Source organism: Amblyomma mixtum, chromosome 3 (assembly GCF_055824585.1).
Source record: "Amblyomma mixtum isolate Tamu chromosome 3, ASM5582458v1, whole genome shotgun sequence".
Lineage (NCBI taxonomy): Eukaryota > Metazoa > Arthropoda > Arachnida > Ixodida > Ixodidae > Amblyomma > Amblyomma mixtum.
The window spans coordinates 310,270,374-310,292,256 of NC_143014.1; the positions used below are offsets into that span (position 1 = coordinate 310,270,374).

The 21,883-nt window shown below is 43.6% G+C and overlaps 1 protein-coding gene across 3 annotated transcripts in view; it reads right to left on the minus strand.

The window, feature by feature from the left end:
* Positions 1 to 18,755: 18,755 nt before the first annotated feature.
* Positions 18,756 to 21,883, minus strand: part of LOC149355575 (serine/threonine-protein phosphatase 2A activator-like) — a 39,041-nt gene continuing 35,913 nt past the window's right edge. For all 3 annotated transcript variants that reach the window (XM_089583909.1, XM_089583908.1, XM_089583907.1), the window contains one exon: positions 18,756 to 19,118. In XM_089583909.1, coding sequence (XP_089440035.1) covers positions 19,029 to 19,118 — 90 coding nt within the window. In that variant the 3' untranslated portion in view covers positions 18,756 to 19,028. The remainder of the gene's footprint in view (positions 19,119 to 21,883) is intronic.

The window sequence follows — 21,883 nt, forward strand, 5'->3', positions numbered from 1 at the left end:
ATGGTCATAGCTAATGACCAGCAACCACATGACCGATGACCAGTGGTCACTTGACCTTAGACCTTGACCTTTAGAGCTGAGATTCACATTGCCTGATGTGACGTCACGCGATGACGTAGCAATGACGTCACACCATTCTTCGCTGTAAATACTGCCGGCTTTGTTTTTGCTCATCTACTAAGTTCAGCCGGGTTCAACCTCAGGCAGTTCTTTTTTCTTTTTAGAAGGTATCTCTCCTTTCGGGCACAAATGTTCGTTCCCTCACTTTCATCTGCATGGTGCATCGATAATGCACGCTCATACAAGCTACTCAGTGTATGGTGAACCCTCCTTTCTTGAACACCACTGTGTGTGAGGAGGATCCACCCCTGCTGCATTGCCATGCCTTTTCCATCAATCACCGCTTCACTCCGCCATAGCATGGAGTTCAGGAAGCTGCCAATGAACGTCTAGTCCATGTTTTTCCACTTTTGCAGCAACTTCTCGACTTTCTGCTCAGCGCTACTGGCTTTTTTTGCCCCTTGGACGATGCGTGATGCTTATCCAAAGGTATTCAATTGAGATAATTTCCGCAGACCACATGGTCCACCAACCTCTTCCAATTTTTCACAGGCATAGAAGAGTGCTTGGGGTCGTATTTCTGTTGAAACACATATCCAAATCCTGCATGCTGGCACGCGTATAGAGGCTTAACCTTTTCAAGATTGCCTTGATGAACCTTTTTACTCATGGTATCTTGAATTTAGTCAAGGAGACAAACTCCATGAGCGGAGAATCATTGTGTTCTCGCTTCTTTGGTTTAACGTGGGCAGGTGATAACAAGATCCAATTAAAATGAGGCGAGACACTGGCCTTAACATGAAAATGTTATTATTAGCAAGATCTTAATGAGATTGGATGTGTATGCACTTTTTCTCCTGTTTTCAGAAATATAATTAGTTTCAGTATATCTCAATTAGTTCTCATATGATGGAAAAACAACTAAAGCTTAATTAGGTAATTTCTTAACGGGTCATTAAAACACTAAAAATCAATAGCTGTTGTTACCAATTGGAATGGCTCTAGCCAAATATCTGCATGCGAATCTATGCTATATAGGGTATATTGTTATTGAGGTACAACATCATATAAGATGTTCAGTTATGTTGAAACACCTTAATTATGAAATATAATTAGGCGACATTTTTGTTCACAAAACTTGATATGTTTGACTCGGCCATAAAAAATAGCATAGCTCGATAACTTAGTTCTTTCTGAATACAGCATATAAGATTAATTGAGATTGCGCCATAAAAACATGACGAAAACTTCTGTAAGGCTAGTGCTGTTGGAAGAAACAAAGTTTAGGAAAGCATGTTTGAAGTGCACATGACAGCCATCCGGAGGTTATTGTAGAGGCCTCAGAAAACAGCGAAATATGGGCCTCCCATGAGGATTGCACAGTAGTGAGTAATACTGTAACATTGAGAAGGGTGCCAGCTTTTGAACAAGGCCAAGGTTGCAGCTGTGTGAAGCGACGGGCACGGAGTTCTGCCGCATTTTATTTCGAAATCGCCATTTCTACGCTTCGGAGGCGTCAAGTATACAGTCAAATCCACTTATAACAATACTGAAGTGCCATGGAAATACCATTGTTATAAACAATAATTGTTATAACAGGGTTGTGCCGAAAATACCATAGAACACATGCAAAAGCTGATGGTGCCGCAACTGACCATTGTTATATCCGATATATTGTTATAACCAGTATTGTTATAAGTGGGTTTGACTGTATAACTTTTTAGTAGTTGGAGGTTGAACTAGACCTTTTAAGCTTTGTAGGTAGGTACTTTAGAGTATATTGAACCCAAATATGCCATTTCTGAAAAATCCAAATTTTTGTATTTTTTACTATTTCAAGACCAGCATCTCCCCTTAAGTTTAGTGTGACATATGCAACGAAGAACATGATTCCCGCACAACAAGAACTTCAATTCGTGTTTTAAAATCACTCTTTTTTCATTTGTTACCTATCCACACCAGGCGTTCCTTTGCTTACATCACACTGGAAACCCAACTCTTTTCGGAGGAGTGCGGGTTTGATGCTGGGATCCTGTCGTTTAGCTCAGCACATTGCATGTGGCATCTCACAGTTCATGAAGTCACTGCTGATCCTTATAACAAGGTGAAATCCTCGAAAATGTCATTAACAGATTCTCTAGAGTTTTTTTAGGCTCGCACAAACAGTGTCTTTCTCAACAACTTGGATGGTCATTCGGGCATGTCTCCTCAAAATCAAAAAGCCAAACCTCCTCTGAATTTCTCTCTCTTCAAAACTTTTGAAGGTGTGGACTGTGCTAACCTGAAATCTAGTGAAGGCTGATGGTGTTTCATTCTACGGTTGTGGCTGCAGATAATTGCCATTTGAACAGTCTTGATGATGTTAACCTCACACTACGCCCAGTGCTTATAAGAATATGCAATGTAATGAGGCGACTCGCACAATTAGTGTGGACAGCCACAGTCCTTGCTCGAGCGGTGCTGCTCAGCAGGCCAGCGTTCGGAAGCACAAACCCGAACTTCATCAGCTTCGTCTTCCTTCTTTTTCTCCTTTGTCGACGCTAGCCGCTGGGGCAGCAAACCCCAACTCTCTTTCTTACAGCAGTAGTACATCTAACTGCAGAATATGTCACTTGAAAATGACACAAGTTAATAATTATTTAGGACAGACAGAAAATGAACATAATGGGAAGTACCCATGAAAGGACAGAAATGAAAGACGAACTGAAGGGAAATGCTTACACTCCCAACAACTCCTGGTGGACGAAGAGGGTATTATCGCATCATAACATGCTCAGAAATAACAAATATGTCTTTTATATGCGTGATATTTTGAGTTTATGCGAAAAAATTGGAAATACTATCATATCTTTTTGTTCACTACTGTATGCCCACAGAGTGCACTTTTTCTTCAAACTTATACAAACTATTTATGGGACTATCCTGCTGGAACCCGCCGCGGTGGCTCAGTGGTTATGGCGCTCAGCTGCTGTCCCAAAAGACGCGGGTTCGATCCTGGCCGCGGCGGTCGCATTTTGATGGAGGTGAAATTCTAGAGGCCCGTGTACTGTGCGATGTCAGTGCACGTTAAAGAACCCCAAGTGGTCGAAATTTCCGGCACTACAGAGTTCCTCATAGCATGAGTTGATTTGGGATGTTAAGCACCAATAAATAAAATCAAATTATCCTGCTGGAGCCAGTGGCACTTGCCCACTGAGAAAAGTTGGTTAACCACGACAGCAATGATGGAGCAAACAATGAAAACAACCGCTAGTGTCTTTTGCAGCTGTAATTGTAAGGTCACGGTGAAACAGTATCCGACCCTCGCGTCAAGCCTGTACACTCGGACAAGATGCACATGCGCGAAAAACAAAATGTATGCTCTCTCGGAACTACGCATGCATGAAAAGGAAAAAGATACCCCACTCACAACACTAATGCACTCACTTCCTCCCCTTTCTTCGCTGCTTCATTGGTGCCGCTTTGCTGCTTCACAACAGCGTGTCACATGCCCCAACAAACTGTGCATGCATGAAAGGAGGAAAAAAAAAAAGGTTTTTCACACGTGAATGCACTAGTTTTGTCCTCTTTTGTCGGCAGTGTGTTGTTGCTTGTTTTTTGTAGCAGCCAGATGCTTGGCCCGGTGACTGTGCTCGGTTGGAAAGACTCTCTCTCCTCTTCTTTCTTGCCACGAATAACACAGAAAGTGTGATAGCTCTGCTACGTCTTTTGCTTGGGGGGCAGGGCACGCTGCTCATGCAGTTTTCATCAGATATAGCACACAATGTTTACGCGCCATCTGTGGACTGGCAATGGCAGATGCACTGAGCAGAAAGGCAAAGTGACGCAGCGCCCTGAGAACCAAGGAAAGCCTAACTGTCATGCATGGGAACCAGCATGTATGCATTAAATGCACATTCTCCTTGAGGTCCACAAAAAACATGCATGAAGAGGACATGAGCTGTTTCATGAACCTGAGCTTGTTCATGTTACACGAAGCGGGAGGCCGCCCTCGTAATTGTCCTGTAATACAAAGTAATGAAATAAGAATTTTTCAATAAAGCATTTTTTATGCACAGTTCACAGCCACATCTCAGTGTCATCTCTTCCCTCTGCATTCCATCTCTCAAAAGCACATCCCAACCGCTTCTTTCAGCGTCCCTCTAAAGCGTACCGGGTGTTTCAGCGAACACTTTCCAAAGTTTTTGAAAATGGGGAGTTGAAAATGGAAAAAAAATCTTTCCAGGAACAAGCTTTCAGCTGTAGTGGACATCAGTTACTATAAAAATCATCCCAACTTGGTAGTGAAGTAACAAAAATTTGCTAATTAGCTTTTAATTAGCACCGTCTGGTGGATAGTGCCAATGGGGAGTTCGAAGCCATGGACAAGACAATGCCATGTCAGTTTTTTAAAGAAAAACCCGTTATCTAATGCTCTGTGGTGCAAGGAAATCCAGCGTCTTCTTCCAGCACAAACCTGAAAAGCCAGTACAAAACTTAAACTCGGTGCATGAGGGTTCGGAGCTTGGTGCAAGGGTGATATGCGCCAGTGGTGTGTTGCAGTGACTACGGCACCTAATTCAAACTGCCTGCTTTATTATACCATGGCATGCACTTTCTTTTGCTTGGTCACTCTCAAAAACAATGACCGTGCAGTTGGCAATGACTATCCTTTTCTTTGCATCGAGTGGGGAAGAAAAAGAATGTGCATGGCATGGTACAACAGCACATGCAGTTCGAATTTTGTGCCATTGGCAGTGCAAAACGTCACCTGAGAACATCGCGTTTGCACAAAGGAGTGTGTGAGCCTCATGGACCGAGTTTTGGTTTTGAGGAGAAAAAAAAAGTGTCAGATTTCCTCTCACTGCAAAATGGCTTTTTCTTCGTTTCAAAAACTGACATGGCATAGTCTTGTCCGTGGCTTCAAACTCCCCATTGTCACTAACGACCAGACTGTGCCAGCTAAATATGTAGTGAATTCTGGTCGGTTAGCTACCTAACTACAATTTTTATACTAACTGACATTCGTCATGGTTGACAGTTAGTCCCTAAAAAGATTTTGTTTGTATTTTGAACTCCTTAACTTTAAAAGTTTCTGAAAGCATTTGCTGAAACACCTACATCAGGGCACAGCTGCCACTCTCACTTGCAACACTCTTAGTGTGATCGTCCTGTGCAATTCTTTTTTTACATTCACCGAATTAGTTAATGTGACCTAATTAGCCAAAGTAGAAGGTTTAATAATTAGTTCACGGTTCTTTGTCGAGAGCTATGTTCAGATCCCACTCGAAAAACAACATTGGCTTCCACTTAGACTTTCCTAGTCGGAAAATATTAGTTTTGTATTGTGAAACAATTGGAAATACATGATCCTAGAGACCTGTGTACTGTACGATATCAGTGCCTGTCGAAGAACCCCAGATGGTCAAAATTATCTGGGTCCCTCCACTACGGCGCCTGAGTCGCTTTGGAACATTAAACTGTGTATATAAATTATATATGTTTTAGAACAACTGGCTGAAGGTTGGTTAGGGAGGTAGCATCTATTCCAGCTGTTCCACCTCTGAAAAAGCCAAGCAACTGACCTTATTCCTCTCAGTGGTGGGCCAGCCGGGTAAGTTTTCCATCGAGCTTGTGTGAATAGTGGTTGTTTTGGTTTGAAGAGAATCCGAAGAGCATAGTAATTTTCTTTGAATAATATTGAAGCAAATCCTCAGAATATTTGTTGCACACGAAAGATGAATGGCACAACCATGCAAAATTGGGGAAGACAACCTATATGCAGGTTCTGAGGTAGGTTTGGCCGAGATGCGGGTATTATGTGCCTCGTGCGAGTGCCTGTTCCCGCCACGATTCGTGGAGCTCTGTATGTCAAAAAATCAAAACAAAACATCACTTCGTACTCACTCACAGCTTCTGACCAAGGTGAGCGTCATCCACCTGGGCGCAAAATGGCGGACAGCCATTTTACCGCCCGCCAAATTTACACACTAATTGGTTCCGATAACGAAAATTCGAACAGCATACCATATACCCAGCTCACTCACGCTGGTGGACGCTTTCTCCAACGAGCGATAGGTGGCGCAAGAGGAGACGTGCGATTATTCCGGTAAACTATGGAGCATGCGTCGTGCCGGGATCCAAAACTACAGGAACCTTGGCAGTTCGGTATTCAGCTTTGATAGTTAGCTGGGTTGCGTGCGGCTGGAAGGCATAGAAGTTTGCCCATTGTTTTTGATTGCAGCTTGCCTCCGACTGCTGGTCCTAATTGCAGTTGCAATTGCGTCACTTTGTGGGTGTTGCTGTTAACTGCACACGCGCCGCAATGCCATCCTGCAGGGAGGACCAAAAGTAACCAGTTAACAGGCCTTGCCTCTCAGCCGCATAATGGAGCCCCTACTGCACCCCTGAAGACCTAAGGTCTCGCAAGGGGAGGAAAAGGGTTCTTATCCTGCACAGATTTAGGGCTTAAGTGGGGCCATGCTTGCTCCACTATGTGACTGAAAAAAAAAAAAAATCTCGTTGGCTGGGTACGTTGAACCACAACCACACGAAGCAAGCATTCAAGAAACATTATTCACTTGAGACAGGTACTTAGAGATTTTGATTACTGAATATTCCAAATTATCGAATATTCGTACAAGCCTATTATCCATAATGCCAGTGAGCCAGCAAGGCGGCTTACCGTATTTTCCGGTGTATAAGACGCGGTTTTTTGTCAAAAATCTTGCTGGTGCGTCCTATACAAGGGTGCGTCTTATATGCGAATTTTTCGTTTTTTTTTACGAGTTCAGAACTTACTCAGGTTCATGCTGAAGCTTTTTTCACCAAAAAAATATCACTACCAATGATGCGGTAGTAACACGGTTAATACTTCAATACGGGGACCGCTGTGCGCAACTTTTTTTAGGTGAACTTTATCATGAAACGGCGGGGATGACGACTTCCAGAATCGCAAATACGCGGTCGTTTCGGAGGCGCAAGCAAAAGTAATGTGAAATTCCAAAAGATGGCGACAGTCGTGCTTCTCGCCATTGTCAAAACAAGCCAAGCCGGCGTTCTTTTTTAGTCATTCTTTGCAACTTCGCAACCGTGTACGTATTACGTCTGTATTGGTGACTTCGGCGTGTGTTTTCCACTACCTACACCTGTCGTGCTCGGTCTTACTACAGTATGCCACCGAAGTTGCGCAAGAGCTACACCGCAAAGTTCAAATTATCTGCGGTCGAGTATGCTACCGAAAACGGAAATCGGGCTGCAGGCCTACGGAGCTACGGAGCTTTTATGCGATCAGATGAGTCCATCCATGGTTCATTTCGCGATGGTCGAGCAAGCGTGTTTAATTAACCCTCACTAGACTAAGTGGGTAAATTGGGGTGCGTCTTATACACGGGTGCGTCTTATATACCAACTTTTTCAATGAGAGCCTTCATATATGGCGGGTGCGTCTTATACAAGGGTGCGTCTTATACACCGGAAAATACGGTAATTCTGTTTAATTTCCATCTGACATTGAAGTCCTATGGGCATATGAAAAGCCAGTTGGGGATTCACGCATTGGAAATGAAGCATCCATTTGGAATCTGGCAGTCCAACAGGGGCCTACAGTTTCGTTTTAGATACTAGTTGGGAAACCGAATTTCAATTTGAAGAGCCCAACTGGTATTCTGGTTGCAGTCATTGAAACCAGTTGAAATTCAGATCTCCAATTGAAACCAACAGCTACCAGTTAGAGTGCCCAATTGGACTCGTTTTTTTTTTTTTTTTGAGTGGGCATTCACACGAATGTTTTCCTCTGCTTAAGGTGCATGTCACTTAAAAAAAAATATAACATCCAAATTCAAGCTGCAGAGAAGCAGTTTGCAATATGCGCCAAATGACAGTTGAGAAGGCTAGCTATGGCAGCAGTACTAGTGGCGCAACCTGTTGCGCACATCACAAACTGCTGTCTCTTAAGGATGTTTTGCTGTGTCAACCTGTCATGCAAAAGAATCTACATCCAAGTTTTGTGGTGTCATATCTAGTGCTTTTTTTTTTTTCACCTTGTAGCACTGGTGGTGTGTCTCACTGTGCTCCAAGCAACCATCTGGCCCAAGCTGGTGGCATGCTTTTTGCATCGCTGCACCACCTACTGGCATGCTGGTCGATGGCAGAATGGTAGCATGCCGCCACTGAATATCACTATAGTCCTATCCTGCTTTGGATCAAAGCCAGGGGAGAGAGTTCTTTGGAACTAGCCACCGTTTATCATAAAAGGTCTAAACTTGTTACCAGTTTTTCATTAGCACATTAAAAATGTCTCATGAAAATGAAAGTACAGTCGGTTCCTGCATAACACCTTTGGCGGTGAAGTGAGCAGACAAGCAGACCAGGCAAAAATTGTTTCGCACCGATTGCCGCGCATTGCACACCATTGATGCCATTCACAACTATTGTCCAAACCATCATTGCAGCCAGTCATGCACTGGGGCATGTCTGTGTGTTTGTTCAGGATAACTTCCATTGATGTAAGATAATGACACTTCTTTTATGCTTCTTTTATCTCAATAAAATGGAGTGCTCATCACGGGAGTAGTTATGGTTGTTGGCTTCGTGGGTATCCCAGGTGGAAGAACAAGTTCAGAGTTATGCAGTCGTTATGTTAGCATCGCATGGTAAATTTCCTTGCTGCTTGCTCTGGTCCAGCATGGTGGAGCATGTTTGTCCAAGATTACTTTTTCAGAAATAACATTACGTTGGAGTTCTGACCTTTTAAATTAGCCAATACAAGCAACTGTTCCATTAATGCACTATGGAGCTGCTCATTTTTTCTGAAAAAAGCATAAGGAAGGTAATGCATGAGCAGTTATGTTCTTGTGTTGCTTCAGTGTACAGCAGGTAAGTTCCAGTATATGTATTGACCTGGACGATTAAGCTCCAAATATCTAATGACATTTTTGGCCATAGTTTCTTTAAACTGCTCACCTGCTGTTGGATCTTCCAAAAGTGCAACACTTGAGTTTGCGATCCTCCAATAGATCCTCCAAGACTGCATGATTTCTCCAAAGCTTCAGAGAGATGAGTGGGTATGCTTCGTATAAGTCGAGCGCTAAATTTTTGTTCTCTAGCTTGTTTTGCCTGTTTACAAGTACAAGCTGAATGATTACTCTTTCTTAATGAAATATATTCTGAGCCACGAGAATGGGCAAAAGTGCAGTGTTAATAAAAGTGCTGCATTTCTATCAACAAAAGAAAAAGGCACCGGTTTTCAAATTTTAGGCTTTGCAGGCCACGTGATGTACTGCGTAGTGCTCTAAGTGTATGTTGCCTTAACACACTCTTGAGACATCAGTCTGGCCTCACTTTATCAGCTGTTTAGTTCAGGGCAGATGATGCTTGAGTCATTGCCTTGTGCAAATGCTGAGGTACAATCTTGCATTGCTGTTGTGTATTAGCACTGTTCTGCAGTCGTAAACAGTTAAATAGCATTCCTCAGTCTTGGTTTTGAATGCACAACCATCATCATTGTTAGCATGTTCTGTGTTGCATTGCAAAATTGTGGCTGTATTATTTTTTCTTCTACTTTCACCTAATCAAGTGGTGTACTCCTGGTTCTGTCAAGTAGTGCAAATTCCTGAATGATCTCAGCATTTCTGAGTGCTTGTTCTAAATATAAGCCATATGTGAAACAGGGTTGGTCTTCGTCTCGATTGCTTCCCATTTGCCTAGATATTTTTGAGTAATGCTAAGGTCAGAAGGTTGTTCATAAACCTATAGCTGTTATTTTTTTTAAACGTTTTTTTATGTCACGATGTCAAAGGTGCACTGAAGACGAATCGGAACTTGTATTTTTACCGCTGGAACTCGACCTGCACGTTCCGAGCGTTCTTATAAACTTCAATTTATTGCCCTGTGCGGCCGATTTCCCTAATTTAAATCCGATTAAATGTCCTGGCTCCCCCCCCCCCCCCCCCTCTTTTTTTTTAATTCCCCACAGATGGTGGGAGGAGTCAACCAACCTTTCAACCAGTCCCATGGCGGCTTGCCGTTCTGCTATCGGCGGAGTGATACATAATGATCGGTGAAAGCAAAGAGTCCACGCGTATATTTATTTCCGTTTGCAGCTATTTAGTCTCTTTGCAGCTATGCAGTCTCTGCATAGCTGCAAAGAGACTAATTTGCAGCTATGTAGTCTCTGACTAGATCTATTTGTTCACGGAAACCTAAAAAATGAAATAAAACCAAAAGCAAAGCCGCCACGCGATTGCCTGAAAGCACTCCATGCGTTGGTTGGCTCCTCCCAACGTCGGCGGGGAATTAAAAAAAAAATGCGGGAGCGGGACGTTAATCCGATTTAAATGAGGGAAATCAGCCACTCAGGGCAATAATTCGAAGTTTCTGAGAATGCTCAAAACGTGTAGATCGAGTTCCCGCGGCAAAACGACGAGTTCAGATTCTTCTTCAGTGCACCTTTAAGTGATCCTGTAGTTGAGTCAAAGCCACACAAACCGCTCTGGTGCTTCCAACTTAAGTCAACTTCCTCAGCTTGCAATCTAATGGCTGTTTTCATGTCTTAAGGCTGGCTTTAAGATTGTATACTCTGCAAGTCATTTAGCTTAGCACAAGTTAATGCTGTGGGAAGTGAATAAATGCAACTCTGTGAAGGCATTGTGCTTGGTTACCAGGGTATCAAACCGGAAACAAACCAAAAGCAAAAGGAGAAAGAAAAGCTGTCTGTAAATATTGGACCTGAACCAGAGTGCTTAACAAACTTTTTTCTCTGGAATGAAACCGGAAAAAATAAGTTTCCAGTTCAGTTCACGTGTTTTTTCTATGACACTCTTAGTTGTGCACTGACTGCATGTGGAGTCTAAACAAAGGGGATTGGACCAATAGCTTATCATAGGTGGTGACGTATTGGAAATGGGGATACATCTATCTAAGGGGGCAAAGTAGTGACCGCAGATACAGGCCATGAGAAGGAAATAGCTGGGTGAATAAAGAATGGGATAGAGTGCATTTGGCATGGACTCTAAGGTCATGCATAACAGCTCACCAATATCCCTCAGTAGGAATGTATATAACTAGTATCTTGCCAGTACTCATCAGCATGGCAGAAACTTGGAGGCTAATGTAACTGGTAGGCTTGAACTTAAAAAAAATTATTGGGTCGCACAATGAGATGACAGTGCGTTAGCATTACCACTCCTTTGCTTCTGTATGCTCTCTTTTGCTGTCGCTTTGCATCTGGCATGCATAGTAGAAGGTGCTGGATCCTTGGTTCTACAAAGCACAAAACTGCCACACTTCATAAGGCAAATCACTTGCGAACCGCTCCAGGCACCTTCTAGACGTAAACTAGTGCATGTGCCATGGATATGTGGTACCCTCTGTGCGCAGCTGCGCAAGCGAGTGCTTGCGAGCATGGCGCGAGAGCCTAGCAGCTGCACATGTGATGCGAGGTTGCGGCAATGGCCGAGTGGTCTAAAGCAGCGGCCAGTGAAGCTGATCTGTTTGCACCGGTGCAGTTCAAATCAAGAGATGAATCTTGTAGGGCTGCACACACGTGACCTAACGGAAACCCCGGGGCATACATCAGTGATGTCTCCACATTACAATCATGTATCCATCATCCATCATTGATGTCAACACTTCGTAGTTTGTAAAACTGTCGTGTGCCATTTGAGCACGTCCTGGAAGAATTAATTGTGCTCCTGTTTTATGCATACAGCCACATGGTCAAAGCAATGTTTATGGGCAATCAAGGGTTGCACAAGTCGAGCAGGAATTTAGAAAAAGAAAGAGCACCATGATAAGCATGACAAACTATCACATGTTGCCCCAGGTATGCACGTAGGCTAGTTTTAGTATGGTGGAACTAAAATTTAAAAATTAAGCGCCTAAGCCCATGCCACTTGAGTGTAATAGGCTTGCACATGGTTAGTGCAGGGCAAGTTTTTCCATTACAAGCTGGACAGCATGCTGCTTCCCTGGTGTGTCACCACAGACAGCTGTTAAGCATACTGAATGTCATCATTATTTTTATGTGTAGATGAACAAAGTTGCTACCTGTGTTCATTAAGATATACATATAAGATATACATATACGAGGGGGTACCCAAAAGAAACCGGACTTATTTTTGTTTGAACTTATTTGTTCACATTTTAAGCACAGACCTTCAATCTCGTTTAAAGTATTCCCCACTTGCAATGATACGCTTGTCGAATCTTTCATTCCATTTTTCAAAACATTGTTTAAATTCATCTTTTGTGATGCTTGACAGTGCCTCCGTCGTTTTTTTCTTCACCTCAGCAACATCAGCGAAACGTTTTCCATTCACCTATTTTTTCATTCTAGGAAACAAAGAAAGTAGCACGGGGCAAGGTCGGAAGAGTATGGGGGTTGAGGAATAGGGGTCATGCCATTTTTGGTCCAAAATTGTCGTAGAGACAGGGCTGTGTGAGCAGGGGCATTGCCATCATGGAAAAACCAGTCACCCGACCGCCACAAATCTGGCCGCTTCCACCGCACACTGATGCCCAATCTTTTGAAAACATCCAAATAGAAAGCCTGGCTAACTGTCTGACCCTGCGGAACAAATTCTCAATGGACGACTTCTCTCACGTCGAAAAAACAAATCAGCATTGTTTTGAGGTTTGGTTTCACCTGGCGAGCATTCTTGAGGCGAGGTGAGTTTGAAGTTTTCCATTGGCATGATTGTTGCTTTGATTCAGGATTCGATTCAGGAACACTTGAGTTGTCACCATAGCATCGTCCTTGTACGTCTTTCTTAATATTTCAAGAGTTTCCATTGAACTTTTTCCGAGCAAAAACCAGAATTTCACCGGCGCACGCTGTTCACGAAAATCAGCCATCGCAAAAACGACGTTCACACAAAACAGTCGTCACTCTAAAACTCTGCCTAAACTAGTGTGACCTCCTTCAACGACGGCACTCGGCTTACTGACTCTGGAATGTGCGTTCTATGCGATCCTAGTGGCAAAATGCGGTACCACAGAAGCTTTGCCGACAAAAAAATTTAGTCCGGTTTCTTTTGGGTACCCCCTCGTAAATACATACCAGGATGAACCAACTCGCCCAGCAGAACGTGTTACTGAACATATAAGAATCTGCTGCTTTCTTAACGTAGACAAACGAACATGGACCATTTCAAGCCATGTTGAAAGTTATTTTTTTCACTCCACAGCTAAACTAAAATTGAGGTGATATAGCTGAACCTAGAGCCCAGGCGTTTCTTCTGAACCCAGAACAAATTCCAGAACAACATGATTTTGGTTGAACGCCATGCCTGTCACATTGTTATTGTTTTTTCTGGCCACAGTTGCTTAAAGGGACACTGGGGACAAATTGAAGCTGACCTGTATCAATAGACTGTGGCATTCTAATGGCAAAGAGACCACTCTCGCCAAAAACAGAGCTTTCATAAGCTAGAAAATACCAAAAATCGAAATTACAGGTGCTGCCATCTCTAGCCGATTTCACAAGTAAACTGCGTGCATCGATACCAAATTCCTAGTGAGGATACCAAAGGCTATGCTACACTGCCCCACTTCAAAATGGCAACCAACCTTTCCTTGGTGTGGACGTCACATGTTCGAAAATAGTGGCAAGACAATTTCTTAATTAAATTTTCTCGGGCATAAGCGTTTTCTTTTTTTTTTGCTGCCGTACAAACGTTGGCATAATCAGAAAGAGCCAGCGAATCAATTTTCACTGAGAACAATAACTCAATGGCATTGTTCTCAGTGTCGCTTTAAGCAAGCTGCATGCTTTGCAATAAAAAGGGGTCGTTGTTACAGTTGTGATTTGAGTGCAAAAGTGTGCTGTACTGTTGCTTCAAGTTCTCTTAGTGTGCATGTATTTGTCTCATGTGGCGAGATAGCTTGCATTTTTTTTTATCACATTGCTGAAATCTCGAATGCTTAACTGTGCGGCTTTAGCAGTCTTTTTGCACTAAGGCATTCCCTCTGTCTGCAACACTGTGCTTCACATTGCGCCCATGTCAGTAACAGCGGTAACAATGCTAACTAAACATATGTCATGCCATGCCCAAGACCAGATATGTATGCACTCTGTCGGGCACACCTAGCAGTTATGTTTTCAAGATGTCCCTTTCCTGGGGCACACTTAACTGGTGCCTCACCCCTGTGAAGTGCTTGCAGTTATGTCACCCTGTTGATGTTTGCTTAGTTGACGGAATGCCTAGTGCCTGATGTGTTCAATCACCCTCAGCCTTGAAACTTGAATCGCAGTGCTCTTCTGGGTGTGCCAGGTGAAGTGCAGGTGTAACAAGAGCACCATACTGATTGGCAAGAATATATGGTTTGCAGAACTGTGGAATGTTTTAAATGAAAATTGAGGGAGGCTGTTTGTGTCTGTGCACTCACTGATGAACTGTGTAACACCCCGACAGTAAGTGCCCGCTCACGGATTTCTTGCACCATGGCTGGTTTAGCAGCTGCAGTCATTGAATGCCATAGAGTTTCTTACTATTACCTAGAGGGAAAGCTGGCGGCGCTGCACTTCAGCCACCATGGACGCCCAAAGCATCATGGGGCGGTGAGCTACTTGTTGCGGCACAGTCGTAATTTTTCGGAAACATGAAGTGGCACTACTAAGACGTTTCATTCCGAAAACTCTGTTCGTGTGTGCGCAGACGACTTTCCCGCGAACGCAGTGGGCAAAACTCATAGTAGTAGAAACGCGACGACACACGACGCCAATAAAAGGTTTCACTTTTCCGAAATGCCATTAAAAAGCCTCTTATAGTATTTAAGCAACAACATCTTTTTTGAAAACATATTTACTTTTAAAAGTTCGCCTGTTAATTATGAAATATTAGTTTTTATAGTGTTCACTACTTGGCCAATAGGAGAGCGAGTCGTCTCTTATTTTGGACAAACTTTGCACTTAAATGCTTTTCTGCTCGTTTGTTGCAATCATTAGACAAGATATTGAATGTTAGGACGTTTGTAGTTATCAAACAGCTTTATTTTTCTATTATTTTTGGCCAAAAGTTGCAGTTCCGCAACAAGTAGCTCACCGCCCCATGATGCTTTGAGCGCCCATGGTGGCTGAAGTGGTCTCGAGGGGTCGCCATGCAAACTCCCATAGACGGGCTGCCAGCTTTCCCTCTAGGTAATAGTAAGAAACTCTATGTTGAATGCACGCTGAAGCTGATGTGTATATTGCCCACGTTGCTGTAGTAGGGAACTGGAAGCATCTCATCATACCATTCCTTAAAGTCTCTGGACACATGGCCGGCACTATTACTGCTTCTCTCAAAAAGACGGGGCCTCCCGCTCCCCTTTGAACCTCCTGCCGTAGTTATGCCTCATAGCAAAATGCTGCATTTCTTAAGGTGACTGCTTTTTGCTTGAAAAATGGAGCATTTACAAAAGACTTTCCATTGTTCTTGTGAACGTACAATACTGCTGTAGTGGGATACAACTCAAGAATGCAGCAGCTTTTCCTCGTCAAAGGACCCCCTTCCAGCCAATGGCGTCATGACAATGCAGGAAGCGGCACCACAATGGAGAGGGGGTCTATCCTGGAGATTATAGGGAAAGGGATTATTGCCTTTTATCTACCACTCCTTGTTTTGTCACACTAGCAGTGATGAGAGTCGGCTTACGCCACAGGCTGGAAGCGGGTCCTTTGACAAGGAAAAGCCACTACATTCTTGAGTTGTACCCGGCTACAGTGTGGCAGCAGTCAAGTGCCAAAATTCTCTTGTGTAGCTTCTTGCAGCAGTGAGAGTACAAGCCTATAATCTCTTCTGTGGCCTGACCACCGAGTACGCTAGCTTGTAGCTGGTATAATTTTTGAGCAGCTTATTTGTTCGCTATGAAAATTTCTAGGAGTGTGTGCATAGTTTTTTTTGTTTGTTTGTTTTAGCTGAAATAACTTTATTTTCTAGTCACTGCAAACTAACTGAAACTCATGTGCTTCTCCTAAAAGCCATGCAAGTATGGCATCATGTGGTCATCAATTTTCAGATGTGTTATTGTGGCACTACATTCCATCTTGGCTGCATTTGATGAGCAAGTGTTATTAAGCATGTTTTCAAGTGCACAACAGTTTGTCATGTCACCATATTTCAAGTCAAGCACCTTAACCACTACATGGTTATTTCTCAAAAGATGACTTTTGCAGGTTTGTTTTGAGGCTGACCATGGAGCCAACTATAAAGGACAAGTTTTATGACATGGTCAGCCTCATGCTGCATGTTTTGTGCTTATGTTAAACCTAGGCTTAGATACAAATGATATCTTGCGTTCCTAAATGCTGTCATACAAAAGCAAGCTGTAAAACTTTGTCCAGTCTTCCTAGTAAGGAAAATTTTGGCCCGATTTGGGGCTGAACCTAAGGCTGCCACTATGCCTGTGGTGGCGATCATTGTCACTACACCATATGCCAGAAGGTGCATTTTATGTCCAGTATACACATTCCTTTGCCAGTCATGAGTCGTGAACATACTCTCATATTCTCTCGTGTACAGAAGGAATTGCTAGTGTGTTGTTTTTCTGATAAAGCGAACAATAAAGAACTATAAACAGCAGGGATCGCTTGAGCCCCCTTTTCCTGTCCAAATGTAGAGAGGCCTAGCTGCCCCAACATAATCCCGGGGGCAGCCATCTTGGGCTGTGGTGTCGTGTATCTGCTCACACTGCCCCACATAATGCACATTCCCTTGTCTTCCCTGCCCCATGTTCCCACAAGTTAATCACATCCTCCCAGGGAACGTGGTTGAAGGACTTGGAATTTTGTGTTCAGTTTAGAAGCACTGGCTGAGCTAGTTGGCGGAGAACAGGTTTTATAGAGGGAAGAACACTGGTGGTTAGCTAGTCTTTGTGCAAGGTTACATCAGCTAGTTGTTGTATGCGCACACCAAGTGTCGGGACCTTTCAGAGAGAGCCCATAACATGGTTTACTATTGGTAGACAACATTGGAAATATGGTGGCCCAAAAAGCCTTGCGCATGCTTTTTAAGTTTCCAGCACTCCTTCAAATGGTTGTTATAATAGGCTGTTTTCGAAATAGTCGATTCTCAAATATATCGAAAGAGACCACAAACCAATTCCGATATATTTTTTTATATAATACTGCGGACAATCAATCCAGGCAGGGTGGGCATTCGAGGTGTAAAAAATGGCAACAGATAAGCTCATCTGTAACACAGAAGCTAGAATACGGTGCACCCATGCAACCAGAGAGTTTCATGCAGCGTCATGTCACTTGCCGGCTTCTCTAGGCGTCGTTAGGCCTAGATTGCTTTGCACTGAAGCCACTAGCAGACGGTGCTTTGGAACTAGCCACTGCCCATGTCTCTCATTTAAATTAAAGTACAGTATGTTTCTGCTACATCTTTGGCAGCGAGGTACGTCAAGCGCTAGCCTTTGATCAGCTAGGTTGGCTTGACCACAACAAGCGGTGTACTGAATGCTGTATCGTGTAGAAAACGAGTACGAGTACGAGACTGGAAGTTATCATCAAGCGCACCCTACGTTCACCTTGTGGCGTCACGTTACAGGGCAGCTGTCCCGCACACGAGAAATGATCGCAGGAGAGCCATTAGGAGAAGAGCCACTTGCAGGGGTGTGGGGCATTGTTTGATACTATATCGAATGTTCCACTGAACGAGAGTTCAATAAACGCGAACAGTAGTGCTATACAGTAGTGCTATAGATTTTGAAGGGGATGTATTGACTGTTCAATACGAACAATAATTTTATATATTCAGACAGACAGTAGCCGCGTAGGATGTAAGAAATTGCACCCTAGGCGTGGTAAAAAAATCACTGAGTAAAACATACCAGCATTCAATAAAACCATGTAACGTTTTTGCATCACCACACTCCTGCCACATATCAACTAAACTCTGAGACATTAGAAGTTTTGCTCTCAAAATCATTTTTTACAGCAGAAAAGCGATTAACTGCAAGCTCCAAAAAAGGTGACCTGCCACTTGGTTTCGAAAGCTAGGCTGTTCTAGTCCTTAGCCGTCGCAGTGGCTCAGTGGTTATGGTGCTCGGCTGCTGACCCAAAAGACGCGGGTTCAATCCAGACCATAGTGGTCGAATTTCGATGGAGGCGAAATTCTAGAGGCCCGTGTGCTGTGCAATGTCAGTGCATGTTAAAGAACCCCAGGTGGTTGAAATTTCTGTAGCACTTCACTACAGCGTCTCTCGTATAACCTGAGTCGCTTTGGGACGTTAAACCCCGCAATCCAAACCAAACTATTGTAGTCCTTAATAAAGGATGGAAAAACATGCGAGGCACTGAATCATGTTCAAGAATGTGGTGGCAATCAAGACTGGTAGCGCCTACACGCTGCCCTTGATAGTAAATAAAGACAGCTTGATGTGCCTTGCTTCACTGGTCCAATGCTGTGTTACCTGGTTTGAAGTGCTCGAAAGAATTTGACTTTCTATTGTAATATGTTCCATCTGCGCAACACACGAACAGGCAGGCGGCACAGTTAAAATGGAAATTGAGCCATGCCTGCTTTCTTGCAATACTTCTTGAAGTGCATAAATGTAGCCTAAACAAGGTGAGAGGCTTTTTTGCTAGTACCTGTTCTCTTTTGTTATGGGAAGAGCAGCAGTCCATGCTGTGGCACTGGCATGGTGCATTATATAATGTTCCTTTGAGTATGCGAGCGCAGTGCGCTCCATGGTGTGGAGAGAAGACTGATTTCACAAGCACCAGTAGCTCTGAATTGGCAAACACCTCCCTCCGACTTTATTTTTGTTCCAACAAAGAACCGACAATTGAGAGAGACATCGTGCAAAAATGCTGACGAAAATAAGAAGGGCAAAGCTTTTGTGTTTTGCAGAAAATCTGCGAACAATTCATCCTGCATGCTACCACAGATTCCACAGTCTTCGAAAACTACATTGACTACGGTGGAGGTTTCTCAGCATGGCTAATGTTGTTTGACATCATACGATGCCAACATCGCAAACAGTGACTTGGCGCACATTGCTTAATTTTGTTTGGCCAGTTTCTGGTGAGGCCGGAATGGTAGCAGGTTGCCGAACACCACATGCTGAACCACTGGATACTTTCCCAGGACCTGCGTACAAAGAATACACATATTTAATGGCAATACGAGATGATTGAACGGTTGCGTAAAACGAACTTTCTATTTTTCAAGGGGACATTAAAGGGGAATTTCGTATTTACTCGCTTAATGAACACACCCCCCGCACTTCCACCATCACAAAGTACAATTTCTTTTTCCCTCATGCAATAAACGCATCCCTTTCTTTCGGCCCGCAATCTGCTGATGACAGGCAATACTAGCAGGTGTCCTTTTTGAACGCCGAAACAACTACACAATACAATAAGGGCAATCTGTCAAATGTCAAGACTGCCATACCTCGCCCTACGAGACGAATAGCCAATAAAATGTTCCATGAGGAATCCGATAACTAATAGAAACCGCACCTAGTCAAAAAGGGTTTTGAGCTTTGCACTGAATGCTGTGAGCTGTGCTGGAATGAGCTTTAGTTGCACTCTCATTGAACAGCATTATGGGCCACTACACAAGTCAGAGATTCGGATTTAAGGTTACAGTTGTTGACTGCGCCCTCGAGGATGGAGACTTTGATGAATAGTGCATTCTGCTTCATTTTGAATGCATGATGACATCGAGATAAACGTAAGTGACAAAACAAACTCATGACCGAATATAGGGCGGTGGAGAATTTTGTGAATGAGGCAAAGTCGGCAAATTTTGCTGCGTGTGCTTAAGTTTCGGAATGTTCTTTAAGCCTGCTTTCATGGAGGTGACACCAGACAGTGGTAGTTGGAAAAGACGAAACGCCTATTGTGCTGTTCAAACCTTTTTTTGTGCCAGAAGTATTCAAAATTATTCGAAAAATTCACCTACAGCTCGCACGACGCTAATGTGTGTTGCGACGCCGCACTGGTTGAAAATTCGGTGCCAATATTAAGTCCCCATTTAATAAGCGGGTGCACTCCAGCACTACGTGCCTTTTTGTCAGCTGAAGGCAATGCACTGTACATGATGCACACACACAGTGGCGAGATATGGCTATGTCAGATCTCTGCACCGAGCGCAGGTAGGTGCCAAGGTGCTTTCTGCACCGGCAAGAAAGCCTCCCCGCACTTTGGCACAAAGATGCGCATAAGCTATGTTTTCGGGGTGGGGGGCACGCCTTCTTGTGTGGAAGCGTTTTACATTGTTTTTCTTTCCTTGACAGAGCCATGCGGACACCGCACGAGTACCGTCATGTGGGGTCACCATAAAAGTTCGTCTTAAAGGTGCACTGAAGAGGAATCTGAACTCGTCTTTTTGCCTCGGGAACTCGATCTACACGTTCTGAGCATTCTTAAAAACTGCGATTTATTGTCCTGTGTGGCTGATTTTCCTAATTAAATCGAATTAACGTCCGGCTCCTGCCTTTCTTTAATTCTCCCTCGTACGGTGGGCGGAGTCGACCAACGCGTGGAGTGCCTTGCAGCCAGCTCCGTGGAGGCTTTGCTTTCGCTTTATTTTGTTTTTTAGGTTTCCGTGAATAAATAGTTTCATTCGCAGATAATATAGCCGCAAAATAAGCCCGCAGAAATAAAAATACGCGGGGACAATTTGCTTCTATGGACTACTACATTTAATCCGCCGATGGCAGAGCGGCAAGCCGCCGCGGGATTGGCTGAAAGGCACTCCACGCGTTGGTCGACTCCGCCCACCGTACGAGGGAGAATTTAAAAAAAAAGGCGGGAGCCGGACGTTAATTCGATTTAATTAGGAAAATCAGCCACACAGGGCAATAAATCGAAGTTTCTAAGAATGCTCGGTACGTGTGGAATGAGTTCCCGCGGCAAAAAGACGAGTTCAGATTCCTCTTCAGTGCACCTTTAAGCGGATTTTTTTTTTTTACACTGAAACCTATGGAGCACCAACCAAATGGTCTCGCATGTTCACCTTATCTGACAATTCCTCTTAACAAGTTCGTCTAAACGGTAGTCTACTGCACTACACAGTGGGACTGAAAAGGAAATAAAAATGGCAGGAGAGAGCAAGCAGCACTGTGATGCAGCTGAAGTCCCTGTATACAGTGCCACTGCCTCACGTTGATGACGCTTTCCTTGCTTTTACACTTGCTCTCTGTTTTCTCTCTCCTTCTGCATCCGCAACTGGTCTCTATTTTGCTTCAGAAAATGCTAAAAACTTGAGCACATGCCCAAACATGGCCCACCATAGCCAATTACATGGGTGATTGCACGAATGATTATCCAATGGGTCGAACAAGGTTTGTGTGAAAACCTGATTATAAATCGAGCACGAAATAATGGCAAAGCTTCATGTTTCTTTACGTTCGCCAACAAGTTTCGACTATAACTGGGGGCGCTTGCAACCAATATAATAGGCAGTAGAAAAGGGGGCATGTCGCTAATTTTTCATCACAAATAAACCATAGATGGAGTGTGCCCAGCCGGCAGCATCCCCCAAAGTGGCTGCTCCATGAAACAAATGGAGGGGAGGAAAAGAGAGGAAAAAGTTAAAATCCCACGTCATTTCGTTATTGCCACCTCGTCTTAAACAGACTGCCAAAGAAATCCAAGTGCAATTAGTGACTTAAAAATTGCCCCATTAGATAGTGATAAGAGTGATTATTACAGGAAGGCTAATTACAGCTTCCTAGGTGCATTCTTTCCATTCCTTATGAGGGATCAAAGCACTGATTTAGAAAATCTTTGGTCTGAAAACTGCGGCCAACAAATCTAAGGGGGCAGCCCTGAAATGCAATCTGCATTAATACCATATTTACTCGCGCAATTTGCGCAGCCCCAACTTTTTACCCGGATTTTTTT